This window comes from Xyrauchen texanus, chromosome 32 (assembly GCF_025860055.1).
Source record: "Xyrauchen texanus isolate HMW12.3.18 chromosome 32, RBS_HiC_50CHRs, whole genome shotgun sequence".
In the NCBI taxonomy this organism is placed as follows: Eukaryota; Metazoa; Chordata; class Actinopteri; order Cypriniformes; family Catostomidae; genus Xyrauchen; species Xyrauchen texanus.
Genome location: NC_068307.1, coordinates 22,522,868 through 22,545,153, shown reverse-complemented (window position 1 = coordinate 22,545,153; position 22,286 = coordinate 22,522,868). Strand labels below are relative to the sequence as shown.

General features: G+C 40.3%; 2 protein-coding genes across 5 annotated transcripts in view; one reads left to right on the top strand and one right to left on the bottom strand.

Moving 5' to 3' along the window:
* Window positions 1-2,306: 2,306 nt before the first annotated feature.
* LOC127626017 (thrombospondin-4-like) lies at window positions 2,307-15,542 on the top strand. Of its 4 annotated transcripts, none has more exons than XM_052101520.1 (19): window positions 2,307-2,382; window positions 6,997-7,070; window positions 7,341-7,389; window positions 7,481-7,629; window positions 9,007-9,144; window positions 9,240-9,314; window positions 9,872-10,024; window positions 10,110-10,214; window positions 10,315-10,422; window positions 10,524-10,683; window positions 10,852-10,970; window positions 11,207-11,259; window positions 11,339-11,532; window positions 11,883-12,061; window positions 12,148-12,196; window positions 12,282-12,478; window positions 12,567-12,739; window positions 14,282-14,421; window positions 14,963-15,542. In XM_052101520.1, exons 1-19 carry the CDS (start codon window positions 2,307-2,309, stop codon window positions 15,016-15,018), a joined length of 2,247 nt encoding a protein of 748 aa, XP_051957480.1. In that variant the 3' UTR covers window positions 15,019-15,542. The 4 variants fall into 4 exon arrangements, with proteins under 4 accessions (XP_051957480.1, XP_051957479.1, XP_051957478.1 ...); XM_052101519.1 differs by having other exon boundaries at window positions 7,341-7,392; XM_052101518.1 differs by lacking the exon at window positions 2,307-2,382 and having other exon boundaries at window positions 6,931-7,070; window positions 7,341-7,392; window positions 7,445-7,629.
* A 5,903-nt stretch (window positions 15,543-21,445) lies between these two features.
* LOC127626020 (CREB-regulated transcription coactivator 1-like) overlaps window positions 21,446-22,286 on the bottom strand; it is a 36,026-nt gene continuing 35,185 nt past the window's right edge. Inside the window, exon 12 of the mRNA XM_052101524.1 lies at window positions 21,446-22,117. Coding sequence (XP_051957484.1) covers window positions 21,906-22,117 — 212 coding nt within the window. The 3' untranslated portion in view covers window positions 21,446-21,905. The remainder of the gene's footprint in view (window positions 22,118-22,286) is intronic.

Here is a 22,286-nt window from a genome sequence, read left to right as displayed (position 1 = left end):
TCAAGAGATTATGGGAGAAAGGAGGGAGAGTGGGCTAGGATTAAAAAAAAAACATTAAGTCTGCATCTAGAGATACAAGGGTGTGCCTTATGCAGTTCAAGATTTTACATTGATTTTATTGGACCCCCTCTAGATTGTATAGTTTTGTTCTTGAAAAAACACCTACCTGCTGGTGATCTTTGCCCTAATATCAAAAGGTCTTACTAGAAAAAATTAATTATGATATTTTGTCATATTTGTTAAAAAAATATGATCGTGCTTGGTAACATGTGCATTTAAAATGGCTAGAAATAGCATTTTAGCTAAGCGCAACGCTGACTTTTTACACAAGGTTTATTTATATTTCCTCTGCTCCAAACTTACTTTAAAATTCTTTCTCTGTCTGCTCATATGAATGTAACACATCTTAAGAAAGTGTTTCACTGCTGTTCAAATGCACTTTGAATCGCATCATTTATATGCATACATTTTTTCCATCTGAAAGGAATAAATATTAAATGAAACAAATGACAATAAAATGCAAAGTAATCTCTACAGTTAGCAAATACTTTTTGAATGTAATTGTATTCTAAATACCAATTATTTAAATTGTAACTGTAGTGGAATACAGTCACTTATATTTTGTGTTTTAAATACGTAATCCTGTTACATGTATTCCATTACTCCCCAATCCTGTGCATAATATATTTAGGTTTTTCAGAGAATGTATTTTTAACATGTGTATTTTGTCTTACTGTACTGACAGAGTTTTTATAGTCAAAACAAGTGAAAAACATGGATTTTATGGCTGGGTTGGGTATTGGGAGGGGTGGTTGTGGTTGTGGGATTTAAATGTTGATTCCATATATATATATATATATATATATATATATATATATATATATATATATACATACGTATATATGTTTTGATCTTGTATATATGTTTTGTAGCAATTGCCGTGACCTTGTCTGGAACCAATCCTTGCATTTGTATCAGTGTCATCATAAATTACAATAACAGAGAGTAATAGGTGCATATTATGGTCACGTATAGTGTGTAAGCATATTAGCACCATGAATTCAGAATGTAAACAAAGACAAATTGCATATGTTACTTTAAATCATCTTCGAGAGGTTTAAAAAATCATCTTTTTCTGATGTAGTGTGAATTCTACTCATATAATGAGACATAAAGTAATTGATAACACATCTTAATGTCACATTAGTTAAGGTTTTACAGAACGTCCTCATATAATAAACTTTAACATCGGTCTGGCATGTGTCTGAATGTTCAGAAACCGTGTACTGTTGCTCGACTGTTTCAAATTTCTTATTAACCCCAAACAAAGAATGAAGAAGAAATTCTCCAGAAGTATATCAGGGCCTAAAGAATATTAGTGTTCAGACCTCTATGAAAGGTCCCAGATTCAACTGTTACAATGGTTCTCCTTTGATGGTTGTTTATGGCCTCTTTGTTTCACACAGATGCAACTGTTAAAATTTTGACATTTTAAATAATTAAAATATACATAATTCTACAAACCAGTGCTGAAGCCTTAAAATAAACTAATGATGATGTATCTTTTAAAATTGGTCCAGATTAAATAACAATTTGTAGATTAAATTAATGTGACTTGTTACAATGGAATCAAACAAAACAAAATCTTTTTGGGAAACAGTAGGTGTTTTTAATACTGGGTGAAATAACAAAGACTCTGCATGGATATAGTAATTAAACTTATCCTAATTATGAACTTAAACACACTATTGTATTTATGTTTCATTTTAGGGCACTACATTGTTAAAATTGGTAGTTCAGAATTATCTTATTATTATAATAAATATATATTTTTTAAAAGCAGTGAAACAATTTTATTTTAAAATATGATTAATATATAAAAAACTCTGTTGTTCACCAAATCATGTGATGTAAGTAGGAAGCCATTTTGGGAGAAAAACAAATCATAAAACAGAGAGGACCCCTTTACGCCCTCAAGACTGTTTGTGATAAAAAAAAAAAAAAAAAAGGTTTTGTCATTAATATTTTGAATTTGTTTTATATAAAAGGTACATTTTATTCTATATTCTTAACACAAAAATTCATGATATTTGTAAAAAATATTTAAGATGCATGTTTTAGAAAGAAAGTATTTTAATACTTTGTACAGAGAGTCAAATCCAAGAATTTTACACAGGAACCTTGGAATGGAATGTGTGAACTGTGAGCATCCAGACTGCACATGATGTCAGAGATGCTGTATAAAACAGAGGAGACTGGAGGCACACAGAGCCCTTCTCCCCTCACTCTGGACACAGACACTGAACATGCTGTGCACACTCTTGTTCAGCTGCAGCTTATATCTGCACAGCACGCTGGTTTCTTCTCAAGGAATATCCAGAGGTGAGTCGACTTATTCATATTTCAGTGAAGATTTATAGAAAGATTAACAAATAAATATGTAAAGGGTTCCAATGTCTTTTGACCAATGAACTTCTATGACTTTTCCAGTTATTTGTATTTTAAAATCATTTGAAAGAATTTACAAGGATTTAAAAGGAACAATCTCAAGCCGATATAATATTTTAGAGCGAAGCATAACTAGAAAATGTTAATTTACTATAGGAATGTTTTAATGACATTTGTAAGATTTAATACATTTCCACGAGTTTCCAGGCCTAAAATCACCTGTTATTTCAAGGTTTTCCATGAAATCCCCTTTCTGCCTTCACTAGTTCATTTTAAATGGCCCTGCGGTGTGACAAATGAACTTTTCAAGGAACACATATTCCAAGTATTCTCTCAATGTGGGGTCATAAAAGCTGCATGCATAATAATTATGAAAAAATAAGCAACATACTGTTTAAAATATTTAAGGAGTATGGCATGTCAAACTGAAGGACATTTCAGCTTTTATAAGTGTTGTATATCACCTTCCCAAATACTACCATTAAAGTTTTTAAGAAGAATGCAGTCAGTTATTTATTCGGATTAACAAGTTGACTTGCATATATAATTCAGATTTATACAATCCAAGTTTATTTGTACAGTTGAAAAAACAAGGAGATAACCCTCAGCCTTCACTGAGACTTATTTACAACATTATGGTCATAAACAGCATATGGAAAACATTGATGCAGCTAATGGAAAGAGCACACTTCCCATTTGCCTTCTGTCTGCCTGAACTGCCCCCTGGGGAGGGTAATTACACCAGCAACAGTTGACCCAGGTGTTGTCATAACACCACCCATGAGATTAATCAAGACCAAGCATTCATCAGGTTACATGTTATGTTCATGTTTAAACAGAAATCAGAATTTACAATTAGCTCTGGTCAGGGCATCAGACAAGGGCTGTGCATTGCAATTAAAAAAATAAATAATTCAGCACTCAAAGTAAGCAATACTAATAAGATCAGACAAAGGTAAAAAGCAGTTTGGCTGATAAATGTTCTAGTAGCATGTGATTCCAGCAGGAGATACATGAAGTGTCTGGTGATATATTGTAACACAGATCTAACTGTGGACTGTCAGATGCTGAAAATCCTTCAGTGTCCAGAGTACCTGCAGGAAAAGTCATTATATTTTGAGCTGAGATTTATACACATTAATCATGAAACTCTCCTGTTGGTTTTACTTATGTAGTTTACTACTGTTCACATTCTTAAAGGGATAGTTCACCAAAAAGAGAAAAATTACTTGCCGTTCCAAAACTTTATGACTTTTTTCTTCCTTGGAACACAAGAGGAGAAAATATTCAGTAGGGTGTGGCCAAAATGTCACATGTTAACCTGTTAATAGAATATTAATATTAATTGTAATATTAATAGAACACATTAATACAATACCTGTTTAAGTTGTGTGTTCCCTATGGGGGAACTTCAACACTGTGAACTGGTCTGATTGGAGCGATGGAGGAGTCAGGAGACAACGAGGCAGGTTCAAGTTTAGACCTTTTATTGATCGTGCTTTCCCACACAGATATATGAGTGTATATAAATTTATAGAGCACGATCGAGACGCACACTCCCGTCTGTCGTGCTTTCTGGCAATTCTCTCTCTCCCTCTCGACATTTGGCGTCCCTTAAATGTCTCTCTCCGTATTACTATAACAAGACACAGGTGTTAGAGGTAATTACAAACCAGGTGACAAGCCTTACCGCTCTCTCTCTCTCCCGCAGACCGACACATGACCACGCCCCCCATGCCACATGCCCCCACCGCTGACTCAGGCCGGGGCAACATCCGGCCTGCCCACTCCCCCCCATTTCTGGAGAGAAAGTCAGCCACAACCATCTGCGCCCCCGGCCTGTGGACCACCTTGAACTTAAAGGGCTGGAGGGCCAGATACCAACGGGTGATCCGCGCGTTAGTATCCTTCATGCGTTGGACCCACTGCAGAGGGACGTGATCGGAACACCGGGCTGGAGCTGTTGACCATCAATTACTTTCACTTGGTCGAAGGCGTGCCTAAGGGACTCGTCACGCGACTGCTCCAGAGGGAAATTCCCCTCAGGGAAGCCCCTGAGGGCGGAAACACCCTCGTCTGCGTCATCTTGACGCGGCGCCGACGTTGACGGCCCTGGCACCGCCTCCCCAGCCATAGTATCACAGGCCACACCCTGCACCACCACTCTGCAGGACCCATCCACACACATTACCCTCAGTAAATTTTTAAAGCCGGGCCAATTGGTTCCCAAGATTAGTGGATGGGTGAGGCGGGAATTAACCGCGGCCTCGACTCTCTATGCCTTTTCCCCCTGAATCGTATCTCAACGGTAACCACTGGATATTTGTGAATGTCCCCATGCACACACCTCACCCTCACCAATTTATCTTTATCCAATGCCCCGCCTTGCACCAAGCGTTGGTGGATCGAGGTTTGAGAACAACCTGTATCCACCAAAGCTTGATGTGTATCCCCCTTCACCCTTACCGGTATGCAATACATTCCTGCCCGATCGGGGGCGGCCTGTGGAGCGTCGGGGTTCCGAACCAGTGTCCCCACCTCCATCACTGGACACCGCTCCTGGCTATGTCCGGCTTCCCCGCAGCTCCAGCAGACCGGCCCAGGTCTTCCTTCCACGACTCGTGGGGCGGGCTCGCCAACCTGGGTAGAATAACGGAGAGAGACAGGGGGGTTTGAAGGGGCAGAAAAGGGGAAGGGTCCTCTGGACCGGGGTCGGGGTCTGGGCGGGCCTCCCCACCTACGAGGAGCCGGAACTGGGCGGGAGTGAGGGGAACGGGGAGAAGGGGAGGGAACAGCAGGCACAGGGGGTGGAGAGAGAGAGAGAGAGAGAGAGAGAGAGAGAGAGAGGATACTGCCTCGCCAACTCCTGGGAACGCTGCCATGTAGTCCTCTGCCAGCTGGACGGCTCCATCCAACGACGCCGGGCGGTGGCACTGGACCCACTCCGACATGCCTCGGGGAAGCTGAGAGACGAACTGCTCCAGCACCACCATGTCGACCACTTCCACGATGTCGCGGGCTCCCCCCACCAGCAGCCATTTCCGGCAGGCGTCACGGAGCTGTTGCGCAAACGCGAACGGGCGGCCGTCCTTCCCGAAGCTTAACGAGTGGAATAACTGTCGACTCTGCTCCGGGGTGCGACCAACCCGTTGCTGGATGGCTTTCTTCAAGTGGCTATAGTCCAGGAGGCTGGCGGCGGGAAGTTGTTGTGCCGCCAGCTGCGCCTCCCCGGAAAGTAGGGGCAATAGGCGGGCCGCCCACTGCTTGGGAGGCCACCTCCATACCTCTGCCGTTTTCTCGAACAGGTTGAGGAAGGCCTCCGGATCACCGCTTGGCCCCATTTTCGCGAGGGCAAGCGGTGAGGTGGGAACCGAGGAGGACGCAGCACCAGCCCCCTCTCCGGCGATCAGGCTCCGCATCGCTTGCCGGTCCTCGGCTTGTGCCTGGAGCAAGGCTTGGAAGTGTTGTTCTTGCTCCCGGCGAACCTCCAAGAGGGCATGGTGTTGTGTCTGCTGGATGCTGGTGAGGGCGTTGATGACTTCGGCCAGCGGTGAAGGCTCCATTGCGGCGCTCTCCTCCAAACCCGGGTTCTTGGCACTACTGTGAACTGGTCTGATTGGAGCGATGGAGGAGTCAGGAGACAACGAGGCAGGTTCAAGTTTAGACCTTTTATTGATCGTGCTTTCCCACACAGATATATGAGTGTATATAAATTTATAGAGCACGATCGAGACGCACACTCCCATCTGCCGTGCTTTCTGGCAATTCTCTCTCTCCCTCTCGACATTTGGCGTCCCTTAAATGTCTCTCTCCGTATCACTATAACAAGACACAGGTGTTAGAGGTAATTACAAACCAGGTGACAAGCCTTACCGCTCTCTCTCTCTCCCGCAGACCGACACATGACCACGCCCCCCATGCCACAAACACCATGATGAATACTTTTTAGCATCAGTTATTGTTTTTAATTTTATATACTGCACATGATTTTATATTCCGCATATGAGTGTCTTGAAAGTTTTTCTACATTTAAAGGAATAAAAGCACTCTCATCATTTGCTCACCCTCATGCCATCGAAGATGTGAATGACTTTCTTTCTTCTTCAGAACACAAATGAAAATTTTTTGAAAAATATCTCCACTCTGTAGGTCCATACAGAGCATGTGAATGGTGACCAAAACTTTGAAGCTCCAAAAAGCACATGAAGGTAGCATAAACGTAACCCATAATACTTCAGTGGTTTAATCCACGTTTTGTGAAGCTATCCAGTTGGTTTTGGGTGAGAACAGAAGAACATCAAACATCAAATTGATCATGATTTCAAGATCAATTACACTTCCTAGTGCTTGAAGTATGTGGAAAAATATGTTGCACGAGTCAAATTGACACATTTTATGGTGCTTTTTTGCTATTTTGTGAGTTAGACATCTTTCCACATTCATTTATTCATTAAATGATGAAAGAAATTACATTTTGGGATTAACTTTTCTTTAAATAAAACCATATGCAGCAAAATAATCCTTCTGATTTCACATTCTTTACTACAGATGGAGAGATTATCAAACAAATTAAAGGCACAAACATGGAGCTCGCCGAGATCAAGGAACTACTGAAACAACAGGTAAATTAGCTGACATTTTCAAATCAAACAACCTCTCCTCACTTCTCTTTTATAAATTAAGTGTGTAATTTCTGCACCACTAACATCACCACACAAAATTGTAAAAAGTAGGAGTGCTTTCAAACAGCTTTTCTGAAACTCAACCATCTTCCACTGGTTGTATTTTAACATTGAAAATGATACTTACAAATTAAATCAGCTTTAAATCACATACTTGTGCTGGCATTTACAAAAGGCCACATTCATAATGAACTCCTCTTTGGTTGTTAGATACAGGAAATGGTTTTCCTGAAGAATACAGTTGCGGAGTGTGAAGCCTGTGGTGAGGAATTCTAAGCTTATCGCTGTATCAGATTCATGAACCAAAGAGATCTGTTTGAAATTCTTTATCTTGCGGTGTCCCTCTGCAGGTATGAGACCAGCAGCTCCACAGCCCTCATGTGTGCCCAACCCCTGCCACACTGGTGTTGAATGCATTATGACAACTGGTGGCATAAGGTGTGGCCGGTGCCCTGAGGGCATGAAAGGAAATGGAACTCACTGCACAGATATTGATGAGGTAAGCCAAAGCAAGGCAGACTGCCTGACCTTGTTTGATTAACATTTTGCTGATTAGCATACAGGTTTTTAGTGGCAATCTTGGATGGTCTCTAAATGGTTTTTGTAAAGTACAGGGTTGTGCAACATTCAGAACTGAATTGATAATGCCTTTCATGTTTGTAAAGCAGTTCAATGGAAAGGAGGAGGCGAGCACTGGCCTGGCGATATAAACAATATATTAATGATTAACTTAAACAAAAGACAAACACACACACATGACGTACATGTCCGTAAACGATCTCTCTCCCCTGCACCACCATCCGCAATCGGCCTTTATCCCTCTCGGAGGCTTAATTAGCCTGATAAGGGACCGGGTGTGTATAATCACAACCCGGCCCGGCCCTCTGCCCTGTCACAATGTTCCATTAGCAAATGCTAAGCTTTATAATAGTAATTCTTTGGGCGGGCTAATTGCTTGTTTTGATTATTGGGGTTGGGGGGGGGGAACCCTTGCTTGTAAATGACCATGTAATAGACCGTGGTTGAAGGAGACTTCATTTCCCAGAATGCTTTGATTTACCACAAAGTTTTGGCTGTGTTTAGAAGGTAATCCTCCAACAGACAGAGTCTCGCAAGAGTCACATTCACTGTTACTAAGGTTAGATTTAGTGGTAGGGATAAGGTTAGGTTTAGAGGTAGGTGTTTGGTTTCTGTGGGATATGAAATAAACACAATAAACATCACATGCGACTCTCACAAGACTTTGGGAAACTGGGGTGTAACTTTTTAGACATGACCAGGGCTGGACTGGTAATCTGGCATACCGGGCATTTTCCCGGTGGGCCGACGCACTTTGGGGCCAATCAGGGGCGGACTGTCCATCGGGAGAACTGAGAGGGCCGGTGGGTCTGCTGCAAAATGTGCTGAAAGGGCCGCGATAAATTCAAATGAGCTGCCGCATAATGCAGACCACACCAAAAAATGACAGTGACCCCCCCCTCAACAAGTTTTGGGCCAGTTGCCATGTAAAATCCTGGGCCGATTACTCTTCCCAGTCCAGACTTGGACATGACCCAAAGTCTTCTAACTAGACAGCATGTAGGATGACCAGATACACCTACTGTATAAAGATGATACATTTATTTCATTTTTGCCGCAAAACTTTATTACTAGTTATATACCTCTGTTGGTTGACTTTTCTTTCAGTTTCTTAGAATTGCCGTTCAGTAATCTCCTCCTCCTGTCATACCAATACAACATGATTTGGGTTGTGGCTAATTCAGTTGAAATTGTGTAAAAATTCTGCAAAATATTTTTTTTGTAAAGAACCCTGTTTAATTCTACATTATAGGAACGTACAGTTTTTTGTTTTCTACTGTTGTTTTGTTGCATATAGTGTGCTGTATTGCCATGTCACATGGGGGTGAGATGCATTAACACATCACCTGGTTTCCGCTGTGGCCCCTGTCCTGCTGGGTACATGGGCCCTCAGGTGCAGGGGATCGGACTTGCCTATGCATCTGCCAATAAACAGGTATTGTTTTTTGTATATGAGAATTTTTTCAGTTATTTAAATGCAGACAGATAATGGATAAATGATTGAAATGGAAAGGAAACTCTTATATGCAGGTCTGCACAGACATCAATGAGTGTGAGAACTCAAACGGTGGCTGCATAGAGAACTCCAACTGTATCAACACGCCGGTGAGTGATGCATTATCATCTGTCAATCACAGTACCACAGTACCACAGCCCTATCTTATGCACATAAATGGTCTAAACCAGTGGTTCTCAACTAGTGGGTCACAACCCAAAAATGGGTCGCAGGTCTGTTCTGTCTGTCACAGGAGGGAAAAGACTGTTTTAAATGCAAACAAAAATGGTAACTAACCATATAACCGAGCATAATAAGGGTAACTTTTAAAAGGGATTTTAAAATGTCATTGCTGTCAACATCCAAGTATTATATGTGTGTCGATTTTAACTCTACAACATTTTGGTGTAAATTTATGTCACTTGGTAGAAATTAGCCAAACTAGGGAGACGTCAACAAGGGCATGTTGTGTGACATGCCCTACATAACTATACAGTACAAGGAAAGAAAATAAAACCCAGACTACATTAAATATGGGTTACAGTTTTCATATCACAACTTGATGTCCAAATTAAAATCTGTGTGCTGAACAAACCAGTTGAGAACCACTAGCCTAAAATGTTTGGGAAATGGTTACATCTGTTTTTGTGAATCATTGCTTGTTCAGGGCTCTTTTCGATGTGGCCGCTGTAAGCCTGGTTTTGTAGGGGATCAGGTGCAAGGCTGTAAACCTGAGCGGTCGTGTGGCAATGGGCAGCCCAATCCATGCCATGCCAGCGCAGAATGCATCATTCACCGCGATGAACAAATAGAATGTGCGGTAAGTCAATGGGAACAACTTCATAACACCTTTCTGCTAACCGCTATAAGGGCATGACCAGTCCCACTGATCTGATCTGTTTTAGTGTGGAGTTGGCTGGGCTGGGAATGGATACTTATGTGGACCAGACACTGATATTGATGGCTTCCCTGATGAAAAACTGGAATGCGTAGAGAGAAACTGCGCAAAGGTAAAACAATAAAAAAAAAATAATTTAAAAAATTGAAATGCATTGCATGCAACATCATATTTCAAAAAATGGTGAGATCTCAATAACAATGATTTGTTAGGACAATTGCCTCACTGTTCCAAACTCCGGCCAAGAGGATGCAGATTATGATAACATCGGTGATGCATGTGATGATGATGCTGATGGAGATGGGATCCTAAACACAGAGGTTAGAAGTCACTGCACCACATGCTGTGTAATATCACCAGACACCTTATTATAACCATCTACTTCTTCACATGACTTTTATACTGCTCTCTTCTCTAATAGGACAACTGTGTGCTCGTCCCTAATTTAAATCAGAAGAATATTGACCAGGATGAGTATGGAGACGCTTGTGATAACTGCCGTCTGGTCAAAAATAATGACCAGAAGGACACGGATGGTGATGGTCAGGGTGACGAATGTGATGACGACATTGATGGGGATGGTAAGACTTGAGATGATCAGAAGCTCAACTGGTAGAGCATGATGTTAGCAATGCCTAGGTCATTAGTTTGAATCTTGGGGAACACACAAACTGAGAAAATGTATACCTTGAATACACTGTAAGTCGCTTTGGAAAATATGCAAATGTGAATTGTATTTTGCTTCTCAGGAATAAAAAATGATAAGGATAACTGCAAAAAGGTGCCAAACCGTGATCAGAAAGATCGAGATGGTGATAATGTAGGTGATGCTTGTGACAGCTGTCCCTACATTCGGAACCCTGATCAGGTTTGATTCTACATTCTCTTAGTTTGAAAGAAGGATGTGTGTGTGGGGGGGTGGGTGTTTGGGTGTGTGTGGGGGCAGGTTTTCCAGTTTCCTACCAGTTTAGATACCACAACAAAATACTAACTAATTTGAGCAAACATTGTTAAAAGTTATAAAGTAATAATTCAAGACAAGTAAACAGTCAGTAATTAAGTAAGAACAAAGAACCACCCTAATTTTCCTTCTTTCTGCCACAGCTGGATGTGGACAATGACTTGATTGGCGATCCTTGTGACACCAACAAAGACAGGTATCACAAACCTGCCATTGTTGATTCCTTTGGTCACATCCCTCATCAGTATGTCCAGTCACATGTTTTCTCTCCTTAGTGATGGAGATGGACATCAGGATTCTCGAGACAACTGTCCTGCAGTTATTAACAGCTCCCAGCTGGACACAGACAAGGATGGCATTGGAGATGAATGTGATGATGATGATGACAACGATGGCATTCCAGATCTCCTTCCACCTGGACCAGATAACTGCCGTCTGATCCCAAACCCACTCCAGGAGGACTTTGATGGTCAAGCTTTAAGGCTTGGAGGCCTTACTTTACATCAGGCTGTTAATACTTATGCCATTGCTTTAAGTTAAAGAGTAAATCATTATTTCCCTGTTGAAAAGACTGGCATTTCTGGTCACCAACATAATTTTGGATGCTGGTCGCCGTGCCCACTAAGCTTCTTCACTAGCTTAATCAACAAGACTTCCTTGGTCAACCAGCTTCACTAGAAAGCCTGACCAACACTTACCAGCATAAACTGGCCTGGATCAGCATAGCAATTCATGCTTGTCTAGGCTGGTCTTTTCAGCAGGGTTACTACACACCATGGATCTTCAGACTTTTTATTAATCTGGACTATTTATTTGCAGGTGATGGCATTGGCAACGTTTGCGAGAAAGACTTTGACAATGACACGGTTAGCGACATCATTGATGTTTGCCCTGAGAATGCTGAGGTTACTCTCACTGACTTCAGAACCTACCAGACTGTGGTTCTGGATCCAGAGGGCGATGCACAGATCGATCCGAACTGGGTGGTGCTCAATCAGGTCTGTGTACTTTTTTCTGAGTTGAGATGGTGTGTATGGTTTCACTTGATTTTCTCGCTGTGTAAACTTTACATTCTTTTGAACAGGGAAGAGAGATTGTTCAAACCATGAACAGTGACCCTGGACTGGCTGTAGGTAAGGTGACTATGACAAAGATAATCAACCGTATTGGAGATGCTGTCCAACATCTGATCACATTCCCTTCTGGTAACTCTCACAGGCTACACAGCATTCAATGGTGTGGACTTTGAAGGGACATTTCATGTGAATACTGAGACGGATGATGACTATGCAGGCTTCATTTTTGGCTATCAGGACAGCTCTAGCTTCTATGTGGTAATGTGGAAGCAGGTCGAGCAGATCTACTGGCAAGCCAATCCTTTCAGAGCCGTAGCTGAGCCTGGAATCCAGCTTAAGGTGTGATCTGGCTTCTATGATTTATGAGTGACAGCTTCTTTTATTGATCAGATTAAATATGTTATTGGTGTCTTTATTTGTATGGTAGGCAGTGAAATCAGACACAGGTCCTGGAGAGAACCTGCGCAACTCACTCTGGCACACAGGTGACTCAACCAACCAGGTGAAACTCTTGTGGAAAGATGCCAGAAATGTTGGCTGGAAAGACAAGACCTCCTACCGTTGGTTCCTACAGCACAGACCCCAGGAAGGATATATCAGGTAAAATCAGAAATGGGCCATTCAACTACTTGAATACACTTGCTGGTGTTGCATATTATGTAAGTATTTCTATAAAACAGTTTACCTTTTTTTTCAGTAATATGTTCTGGTCAAGCTCAGACACTAAAAGGAATAGTTCACCCAAAAATGAAAATTCTCTCGTCATATACTCAGATGTGTGACTTTTTTTCTGCAGAAAACAAATGAAGATTTTTAGATGAATATCTCAGCTCTGTAGGTCCATACAATGCAAGTGAATGGGTACCAATATCTTGAAGCTCCAAAAAGCTCATACAGCCATCATAAAAGTAATCCATATGACTGGTTGGGCATCATCGCAAGAGGAAAGACTAACTTTTCACAGATTCCCTATCAATGATCCCAAGCGACTGAAGCTATGGCTGCTCGCTGTTCACTGGTTTATCAAAACACCCACTGAGTCGGGTGTGCAGTGAACATTTTTCCCCTGCCGATTTCAGACCAGCGACATTCCAGATGATATCGACATGCCAACAGGCTTATACGTCACACGAGAGGCAGCATGAACTCAACCCTCTCGTAAATGTGCGTACGACAGCTGAACAGAAGCGAGGATTTATAGTTTTCTGACACACACCTAGCTTTATGGTTCTGAGTCATTCATTAATACACTGGAGTCGCATGGATTTCTTTTATGTGCTTTTTGGAGTTTCAAGATTTTGGTAATCATTCACTTGCATTGAACTTGCTTTCTTCCCGCAGAAGAAAGAAAGTCCTACACATCTGGGATGCATGAATAAATGATGAGAGAATTTTTATTTGTGAGTGAAATATTCCTTTAAGATTATTTAAAATGTATTATGTACTCAATGACAACATTTTTTAAAATTAACAAGATGGAAATCAGGAGGTAAAGCCTACAGTACATGAGGGTGCCTTTCAACTTGTTAAATTTGATACTTTTTAACTATTATGGAGGGCGGGGTGGGCTGTGATGATGCACGCCCGGCCCCTAATCAGGCTAATCAAGCCCACGAGAGGCATAAAGGCGGCCGGAGGTGGCAGTTCGGGAGAGAGAGAGAGAGAATGTGTTTATTTTTGTGTCTTTTTGTTTAATTTAATATTACTTTGACTGGTTCTCACCTCCTCCTTTCCCTTTTACCCTGTTACAGCTATCTTTTGACATTTTGAAATGATCATTCCAGTGAAACAGGATTGAAAGGTTTTAGAGTGAGACAAACCAACTAATACCACAAAACATAAAAAATAATAATAATAATAATAAATGCCTGGAATACTTCTTGAACATATTAATAAATCACAAGTTTTCTATTTTAGAAGGTAGTGCAAAACACTCCAGGACATGGTTAAAATGACAACATGACAACAATGTGTTAACTAATATGATTTCCATCTGGAATGTGAGTTTAATATATTAAGATATACAATATGGGTCATGAAAATGTACTGCATGGTAGGAATAACAAAGTAAATCAACCTGTCATTCATCAGCAATTTTGTCCCGTGCATGTTGAGTTAGTGCTCTGTGTGTCATTCATGCAGGGTCCGGTTCTATGAAGGTCCGCAGATGGTGGCAGACACAGGAATTATCATCGACACAACCATGAGAGGAGGCAGACTGGGAGTTTTCTGCTTCTCTCAGGAGAACATAATTTGGGCCAACCTGCGCTACCGATGCAATGGTTAGTTGGTTTAAGAAAAGATCATTTTAATCCATTAAAACCATTAAAACAATATATAGTGTAAGTGGATTCCACATATTGTATTATTATACACTGATGAACACTATGGGAAACAGCAAGATGTTTGAAAAAGTAAATAAATAAAACACAAGGGTGCAGTCGGATCTGAGGTGGAAATTGACCCTGCTGAAAAGACCAGCATTGCTGATTACCAGCTTATGTTGTTTTTTGGGTGCTGATCCTCTAGCATGTGATGCTGGTGTCTCAATGCTGGTCAACCAGCTTCACCAGGTTTTACTGGAGAAAAACATGGCTATGCTGGTGCACCAACTAGACCAGCACCAAGCCATTGTTAACCAGAATAACCAGCCTAGACCAGCTAGAGAATTGCATGCTTGCTAAGCTGGCCTTTTTAGCTGGGTCGAGTAACCATTGTTTGCATTAAGATGGTGTGTTTGGTTTCACTCTATGTTCTTGTTGCGTAAACTTTACCAAACACAGCTCATTGTGTCACTATTTATGTCTTTCTTCTTCTCTGCAGATACCATCCCTGAAGACTATGAGACATTTATTACCCAGCAGATCCAACTTTTTTAAACCCAAACTCAACATTTATGTGATGGCAAAACATCACATTTCTTTTATACAGAATGAATGAATGTGTGTGTGTGTGTGGGTGGGTTTTGGGTGGTTTACGAGGAAATCTTTTGGTAATTAAAAGGGTATTATGCTATAAATGTGGCTTATGAGGATATTTCTAGTGTCCCCATAATTCAAATAGCATCAAATATGCAGAATGTTTTTTGTGAGGGTTAGGTTTTTAATGGTAGGGTTAGGGTAGAGAATCTATAGTTTGTACAGTATAAAAATCAGGAGAGTCCTCTAAAGGATAGCCACACCATGTGTGTGTGTGTTATGAGTTGTATATTTCTGACATGTGTCATTATTATTTTTCTTTTCTTTTTTTTTTTACAGCCGGAAAGTCTTCATGATTTACTTTTTCATTACCCCAAATGAAAAGCAGACAAAAATGATATTGCATCAGCACTGAAGTCACAAACACCACAATTTAAACATATATGTATTTTAAAAACACGTACTGAAATACAGGTTACAAAATATGAATGATAAAACAAGAAGGTTCTGATATATGCATCTGAGACATCATGCACATCCATATTTAGCATATTTTCTGAGGAAGGAACAGGACCAGCTAGACAACAGAGACGCAATCATTTCCTTCTACAATCAGTTACCATAAATAGGAGACACAGAAAAAGATGACCACACTAGCACAGCAACTATAGAACTGGGCATCTGGATAGAACCAACCCAATTAAAGCTATAGATGACCACAAATTATATGTCCCAATCTGTCGTTAATTCCAATAAAGAGCAAGAATCAATACTGCTCACAAATCTAGACAACTACATCTTTATTAGTCTTAATGGTGATGATTCATGATAACTAACAGCTTAGCAGTTCTATTAAGGCTTAAAGGAGAGTTTACACTAAAGGGGGTTTGCTTTCACAAACAATCAGGACATAAATGAACAATTCCATCATACACATAAGTGCTGTAAGCTAAAACCAGTCCTGTAAAATGTCCAGGGCCGAAGCTAGTATGGTGAAATGTGGAAAAGATTCTAGGGACCCACAGGTTCAGGGGGGCCCAGGACAATTTTTTTTTAATAGGAAAGAGGCCCAGAGCAAAATACAGTCATGGGGCCCAGAATAACTTGCTACTGCCCTAAAATAGTCCCAGACAAACAGTTTGGCCGCATGCTGCAATGTGTTAGCAAGATGCTAAGCATCCATAACAGATTATTCGACCAATAAACACATGCAGTTTGTCTACATCTCCAAATGTTTTACATGTTAAAGCAACAAACAGGCTAAGCCCTTTTTTCAGTTTGCAATGGGAAGTCACATGTACGCTTCCAAAATGTTTTTTCCCCTGAATTATCAATGCAATATAGATAACAGTTCAGTAAGAATACCTCTACAACAAATTGGGGGAAAGTAATGCATGTACAGGCTTGAACAGTCTGCATTCTCAGAAGGTTAAACAGTCTGTAGTTTCATGAGCAAAGCCATGAGAAGCAACTGCCAGAGGATTTTTGAAGAAATGCGCATGCGTCAGTATGAAAGCTGCAATATCTTAAGAGATTTCTGACAGGATTTCATAAGGAAACTCAAGGTGCAAGGCCTGATCAAATCGACAGGGCAAGGGAATGACCCAACTGAAGATATCAAACATGCTACAATTGTGAAAAATTGAAAAATGCTACTGTAACCTAATAAACAGCAACATAACATAAAACAAAGTGCTTTGGTCCAGCAAGCAGGTCATTTGGTGTAATGCACATCATAACACGGAGCTCTGCATATACATTCTGTTTCTAAACATGACTAGAGACGCGGTTATCAGTGATAGACCAGTAAAATGACACCATTAGCATTAACTAATACATGCACTAGGGGGGTCTATATTGTTTTATGTGCAGTGAATGTTTTTGTACTGGAATCAGCCAAGACCTTGTTCTAAAGATATTTTATCGTTTTGACATGCAGTCATCTTAATTCTTTGATAAGCTTTATGTACACTATTTTCAGGATAGGTGTTTAAGAAAACAAAAACAACTAGAAATATTCCAAATGCCATAGTTTTAAGAATAAAACCCTAAATGAGTATTGCAGTTTATGTCTAATTAACTAGATCCACAATCTGACCAATGCCTAATGTCTTAAAGTACACAAATCATTCAACCAGAAATATCCAGATTGTTGGTTGAGTGATGCTTTTAGTTTGCATAGGAATCACAAATCAGTTTTGCAAATTATATTTGGCAGATATTCCTTTAAAGGACCTAAATGAACTTCTATGACCAAGATGCCTGAACCTAATCAGATTGACTGAAATTTTAACAGAAACATTTGATTAAAATGCTAAAAAGTGCTAAACTTCACTTGGCTATCTCCAGTGGCATAAACCTTTAATGTTATGTTTTTCAACTTATATAATGGGATCCAAGAGTCTGAGAGCCAGTCAAAATGATATTTTTACATTCTATTTTGCATTCTCCAATTTAATTCAAAACTTTTTCATTGCAAATTACAATTAGAATAAAAATGTTGTGTGAAACTTTAGATAGTATTTCAGAATTTCTTACTATCTGGTATGCACTCGAGCTGGCATGGACTCAACAAGCATGATATGAGAATGTTCCAAAGAGCATGAACTTCTGTCAAAGAAGCTCTTGTCCATGTCACAAATTTTGCTTACATTTCATAAGGACTAGAAGTAGTGTAAAATCTTAAAGATGCAATATAATGACATTTTGTGGCTTTTAGTCCATGTCAATTAGCTTTGAATTCATCTACATTTGAAGTCAGAAGTTTACATACACTTAGGTTGACGTCATTAAACTAATTTTTTTAACCACTCCACAGATTTCATATTAGAAAAACTATAGATTTGGCAAGTCTTTTAGGACAGCTACTTTGAGCATGACATGAGTATTGTTTTCCAACAACAGTTTAAGATAATTTCAATTTTAATTGACTATATCACATTTCCAGTAGGTCAGAAGTTTACATACACTAAGTTAACTGTGCCTTTAAGCAGCTTGGAAAATTCTAGAACATGATGTCAAGCCTTTAGGCAATTAGGCAATTAATTTCTGATAATTGGAGGTGTATCTGTGGATGTATTTTAAGGCCTACCTTCAAACTCAGTGTCTCTTTGCTTGACATCATGAGAAAATCAAACGAAATCAGCCAAGACCTCAGAAAATCAATTGTGGAAATCCACAAGACTGGTTCATCCTTGGGAGCATTTTCCAAATGCCTGAAGGTACCACATTCATCTTTACAAACAATAGTACGCAAGTATAAACACCATGGGACCATGCAGCCATCATACCGCTCAGGAGGAGATGCATTCTGTCTTCTAGAGATGAATGTAGTTTGGTGCAAAAAGTGCAAATCAATCCCAGAACAACAGCAAAGGACCTTGTGATCAAGTATCTATATCCACAGTAAAACAAGTCCTATATCGACATAAGCTGAAAGGCTACTCAGCAAGGAAGAAACCACTGCTCCAAAATCGCCATTATAAAGCCAGACTACAGTTTGCAAATGCACATGGGGACAAAACTCTTGTCCTCTGGTCTGATGAAACAAAAATGTAACTGTTTGGCCATAATGACCATTGCTATGTATGGAGGAAAAAGGGCGAGGCTTGCATGCTGAAGAACACCATCCCAACCGTGAAGTATGGGGTGGCAGCATCATGTTGTGGGGGTGCTTTGCTGCTGGAGTAACTGATGCACTTCACAAAATAGATGGCATCATGAGGAAGAAAATTTATGTGGACATATTGAAGCAACATCTCAAGACATCAGCTAGGAAGGTTGGTCGCAAATGGGTCTTCCAAATGGACAATTACCCCAAGCATACCTCCAAAGTTGTGAAGAAAAATGGCTTAAGGACAACAAATTCAAGGTACTGGAGTGGCTATCACAAAGCCCTGACCTCAATATGATATCAAATTTGTGGGTAGAACTGAAAAAGCATGTGAGCAGATCAGTTTTGTCTGGAGGAATGGACTAAAATTCCAGCAACTTATTGTGAGAAGCTTGTGGAAGGCTACGCAAAATGTTTGACCCAAGTTAAACAATTTAAAGGCAATGCTACCTGTGGCAAGCAGGGCAGGCCGAGCGGCATCTGTGCAGAGCGAGACCGGGAAGATAAGTGGCGAATGAGGTCCACCTGTGTGCCACACCAGTCTCTCATTCCAATGCAGGGGAGCAGGGGAGCTCCCTGCTGTCCATCAGGAAGCGGAGGAGCCGTTGCCAGGGGGCGGAACAGCTGAGGACCAGTGGACGACATGTTCGGGGCAGATGAGCCAGTCACCCCCCCACGTTTTCCCTCTCTCCTCTTCCTCCCCTCATCTCTCCCAGGGTCCAAGGAGGCGGGGAAGACCTGCCGGCAGAAGGATGGATGGAAGAGCAACACCTTCCCTCCAGGAAGGGTGTACTTCAAGCCGGAGGTTTCCCCAGCCTGAATCGGGTGGTGGAGGAGTGTGAGGAGGAGGGCGTGGCTGGGATAAGAGGGTGCACGGCTGGCACCACTTCATCTAATCAGCAGGAGAGAGAGATAAAGGGGAGTCTGAGATGCCAGTGAGAGAGCAACACACAGAGTTATATTTGTGTGTGTCTTTTATGTCATGTTGGTTTTCATTTGTGTCATTAAATCTTTATGTTGACAGCTATAACAAATTTAAAACACACACTGGTTTTCAGCCAGTCTACCACTGTGTCCTAAAATACTTCCACTGCCCCTCACTGGAATGCGAGACCGGTGTAGCACACAGCTGGAACTCATTCACCACTTATCTTCCCGTCCTTGCTCTGCCTAGACGCCTCTCTGCCCCGCCCTGCTCGCCACACTACCAAATACCAACAAAGTGTATGTAAACTTCTGACCCACCGGGAATGTGATAAAAGAAATAAAAGCTGAAATAAATAATTCTCTCTACTATTATTCTGACATTTCACATTCTTAAAATAAAATAGTGATCCTAACTGACCTAAGACAGGGAATATTTTCTACGATTAAATGTCAGGAATTGTGAAAAACTGAGTTTAAATGTATTTGGCTAAGGTGTATGTAATCTTCTAAATTCAACTGTATGCTAGTAAACCTAAAAGCTGACAAAATGAATTAGTGGTAGATGTACACATCTACATTTACAGTCTTAACGAACCAAAAATATGAACGACTATTGCACTACATGTTTGTATCTGTTCAAAAGCTCTTTAGAATAAGAATGCAACTGACTATGCAAGTAACAAATGATTGTTCATGGCTGTAAATTAACCATTTGATATGTCCTGCTCAAACTTACTGTTTCAATAAGAACTACACCAACACAAGAAAGAAAACTGCTCTCGTTATTACTTTATTCAAAATACTAAAACCTGCTGTTCATTTCCAGGTAAAAAATCCCAGATTTTCAATGTGGTCTCAGACTTTTGGACCCCAATCTATACAGAGATCATAGCTTTGTCCTTATGTTTTTCAAGTGAATTAGTGATTCCTTAATACCTTTCTAATCACACACAAGGGGAAAAAAAAACATCTTTTGAACAAGGTGTGACAGGGTTTACTCGAACATACACATGAGAATGACAAACACAAACTCCAGTGAACAGCATAAAGAATAAGGAGCATTACTCTCCCAAAGCCTTGAGTTATGTTTGGCAGAACAAGTACAAAATATACAGCATTTAATACTGAACAAAGGGGCATTGTTAAAACAAGAACACAGAAGCCAAACTAGAACCAGACACTGGGACATCTAGAAAAATACATTGTCACATTGACAGTTAAAAACAGCATTTTGTTCATATAAGGCAAAATCAGGTCCTCTCACAGTGAAGTATTCAGTAGTTTTCTGCAGCAGCTCTTGGCTCACATTTACTGACCACCTTTGGAGCATACATAACAGCAATAACAGCCAATCTTCAATTAGAATCAGTAACATACAAAAAACATACAGGATGTCCAAGTCACCTATCCACAATCGTTAAACTATGGGTTACATTTTGAGACTGCTGTCTTTTGGCAAGGAAATTAATACATATCGTCAATGGCAAATATTAAAAAAAATTCAAATGATATCAAAAGGCCAATTATGGCATTTTGAGATGTTTGGATTTTATGAAATGGAAGCCATTTTGTAAAAGCAACGCTCCTTAAACCCTTGATAAACAATATGAGAGAGTAGTGCTCCTTAACATGAAAAATATGAAAATATATATATAAATGAATAAGAAATAATTATATACACACATATATATATATATATATATATATATATATATATATATATATATATATATATATATATATATATATAATACAGAATATTAAATGAATATGTAGATTTAAAATACATAATTACACAGACTGATAATTCTTCAAGGACATATGGCATAATTATGTAAATGTAGCCATTCACTCAATTTGACAAAAACAATTAAACAAACTGAAGCAAAGATTAATTAATAAACTATCACAAAAAACCCAAATGGTATCAAATTAAAGCTATGTGCCTCCAGAGACAAAAGGATAAACAACATTAAAATAGAAATAAAAATAGAATAAAAACCTGGCCAAAAAACACGTAGCAAGACAAACAAAAATGACATGTTGGACGACAACCACGACAACATAATGCAAAACAAAACATGAATACATGAAGAAAGTGGATGTTCGATGTTGGACGTTATTGCGCATTAGAAATTCTCCAGTGTGGATTTGGCAATTCCACCTCCACCCTACGCAAACCCCCGCAACCCCTCGGCCTCCAGCTATGAACGGTTTGGCAGCATGCTGTGGGGGGATGGTCAATGACCAGATGGTGAACAGAGAGGCCATGCAGCTGAACATCTCGCTTAAAACTGCATTCACAGGTTCAAAGTCGGTCCATGCGGAACGTGTCCTCAGTGGCCGAGTCAGCGAGAACCATGTCTGGGTCGTTAAGCATGTGCAGTCCATCCAGGGTCAAGGGGTCAATCTTTAAGTCGTCCAATGGAAATTGAGAGTCTGCATCAAAGCTGACATCACCGACACTTGCCAATGAGCTGGTGAGGTCCTTGGAGAGACTGGGCGGAGATTCCCCGGTCACTAATGTAAGATAAATAAAGCCATGAATGTTAACAATGCTCAAGACAATTAAAGTGGCGATTTGCAGCAATTTGTTTTCAATGCAAGTGATTTCCAGTGACGTGAGTGATGCATTATCGATACATTGTCGATACTGTTGATACAGTGTTCCATTGCGATGTGACAAAAT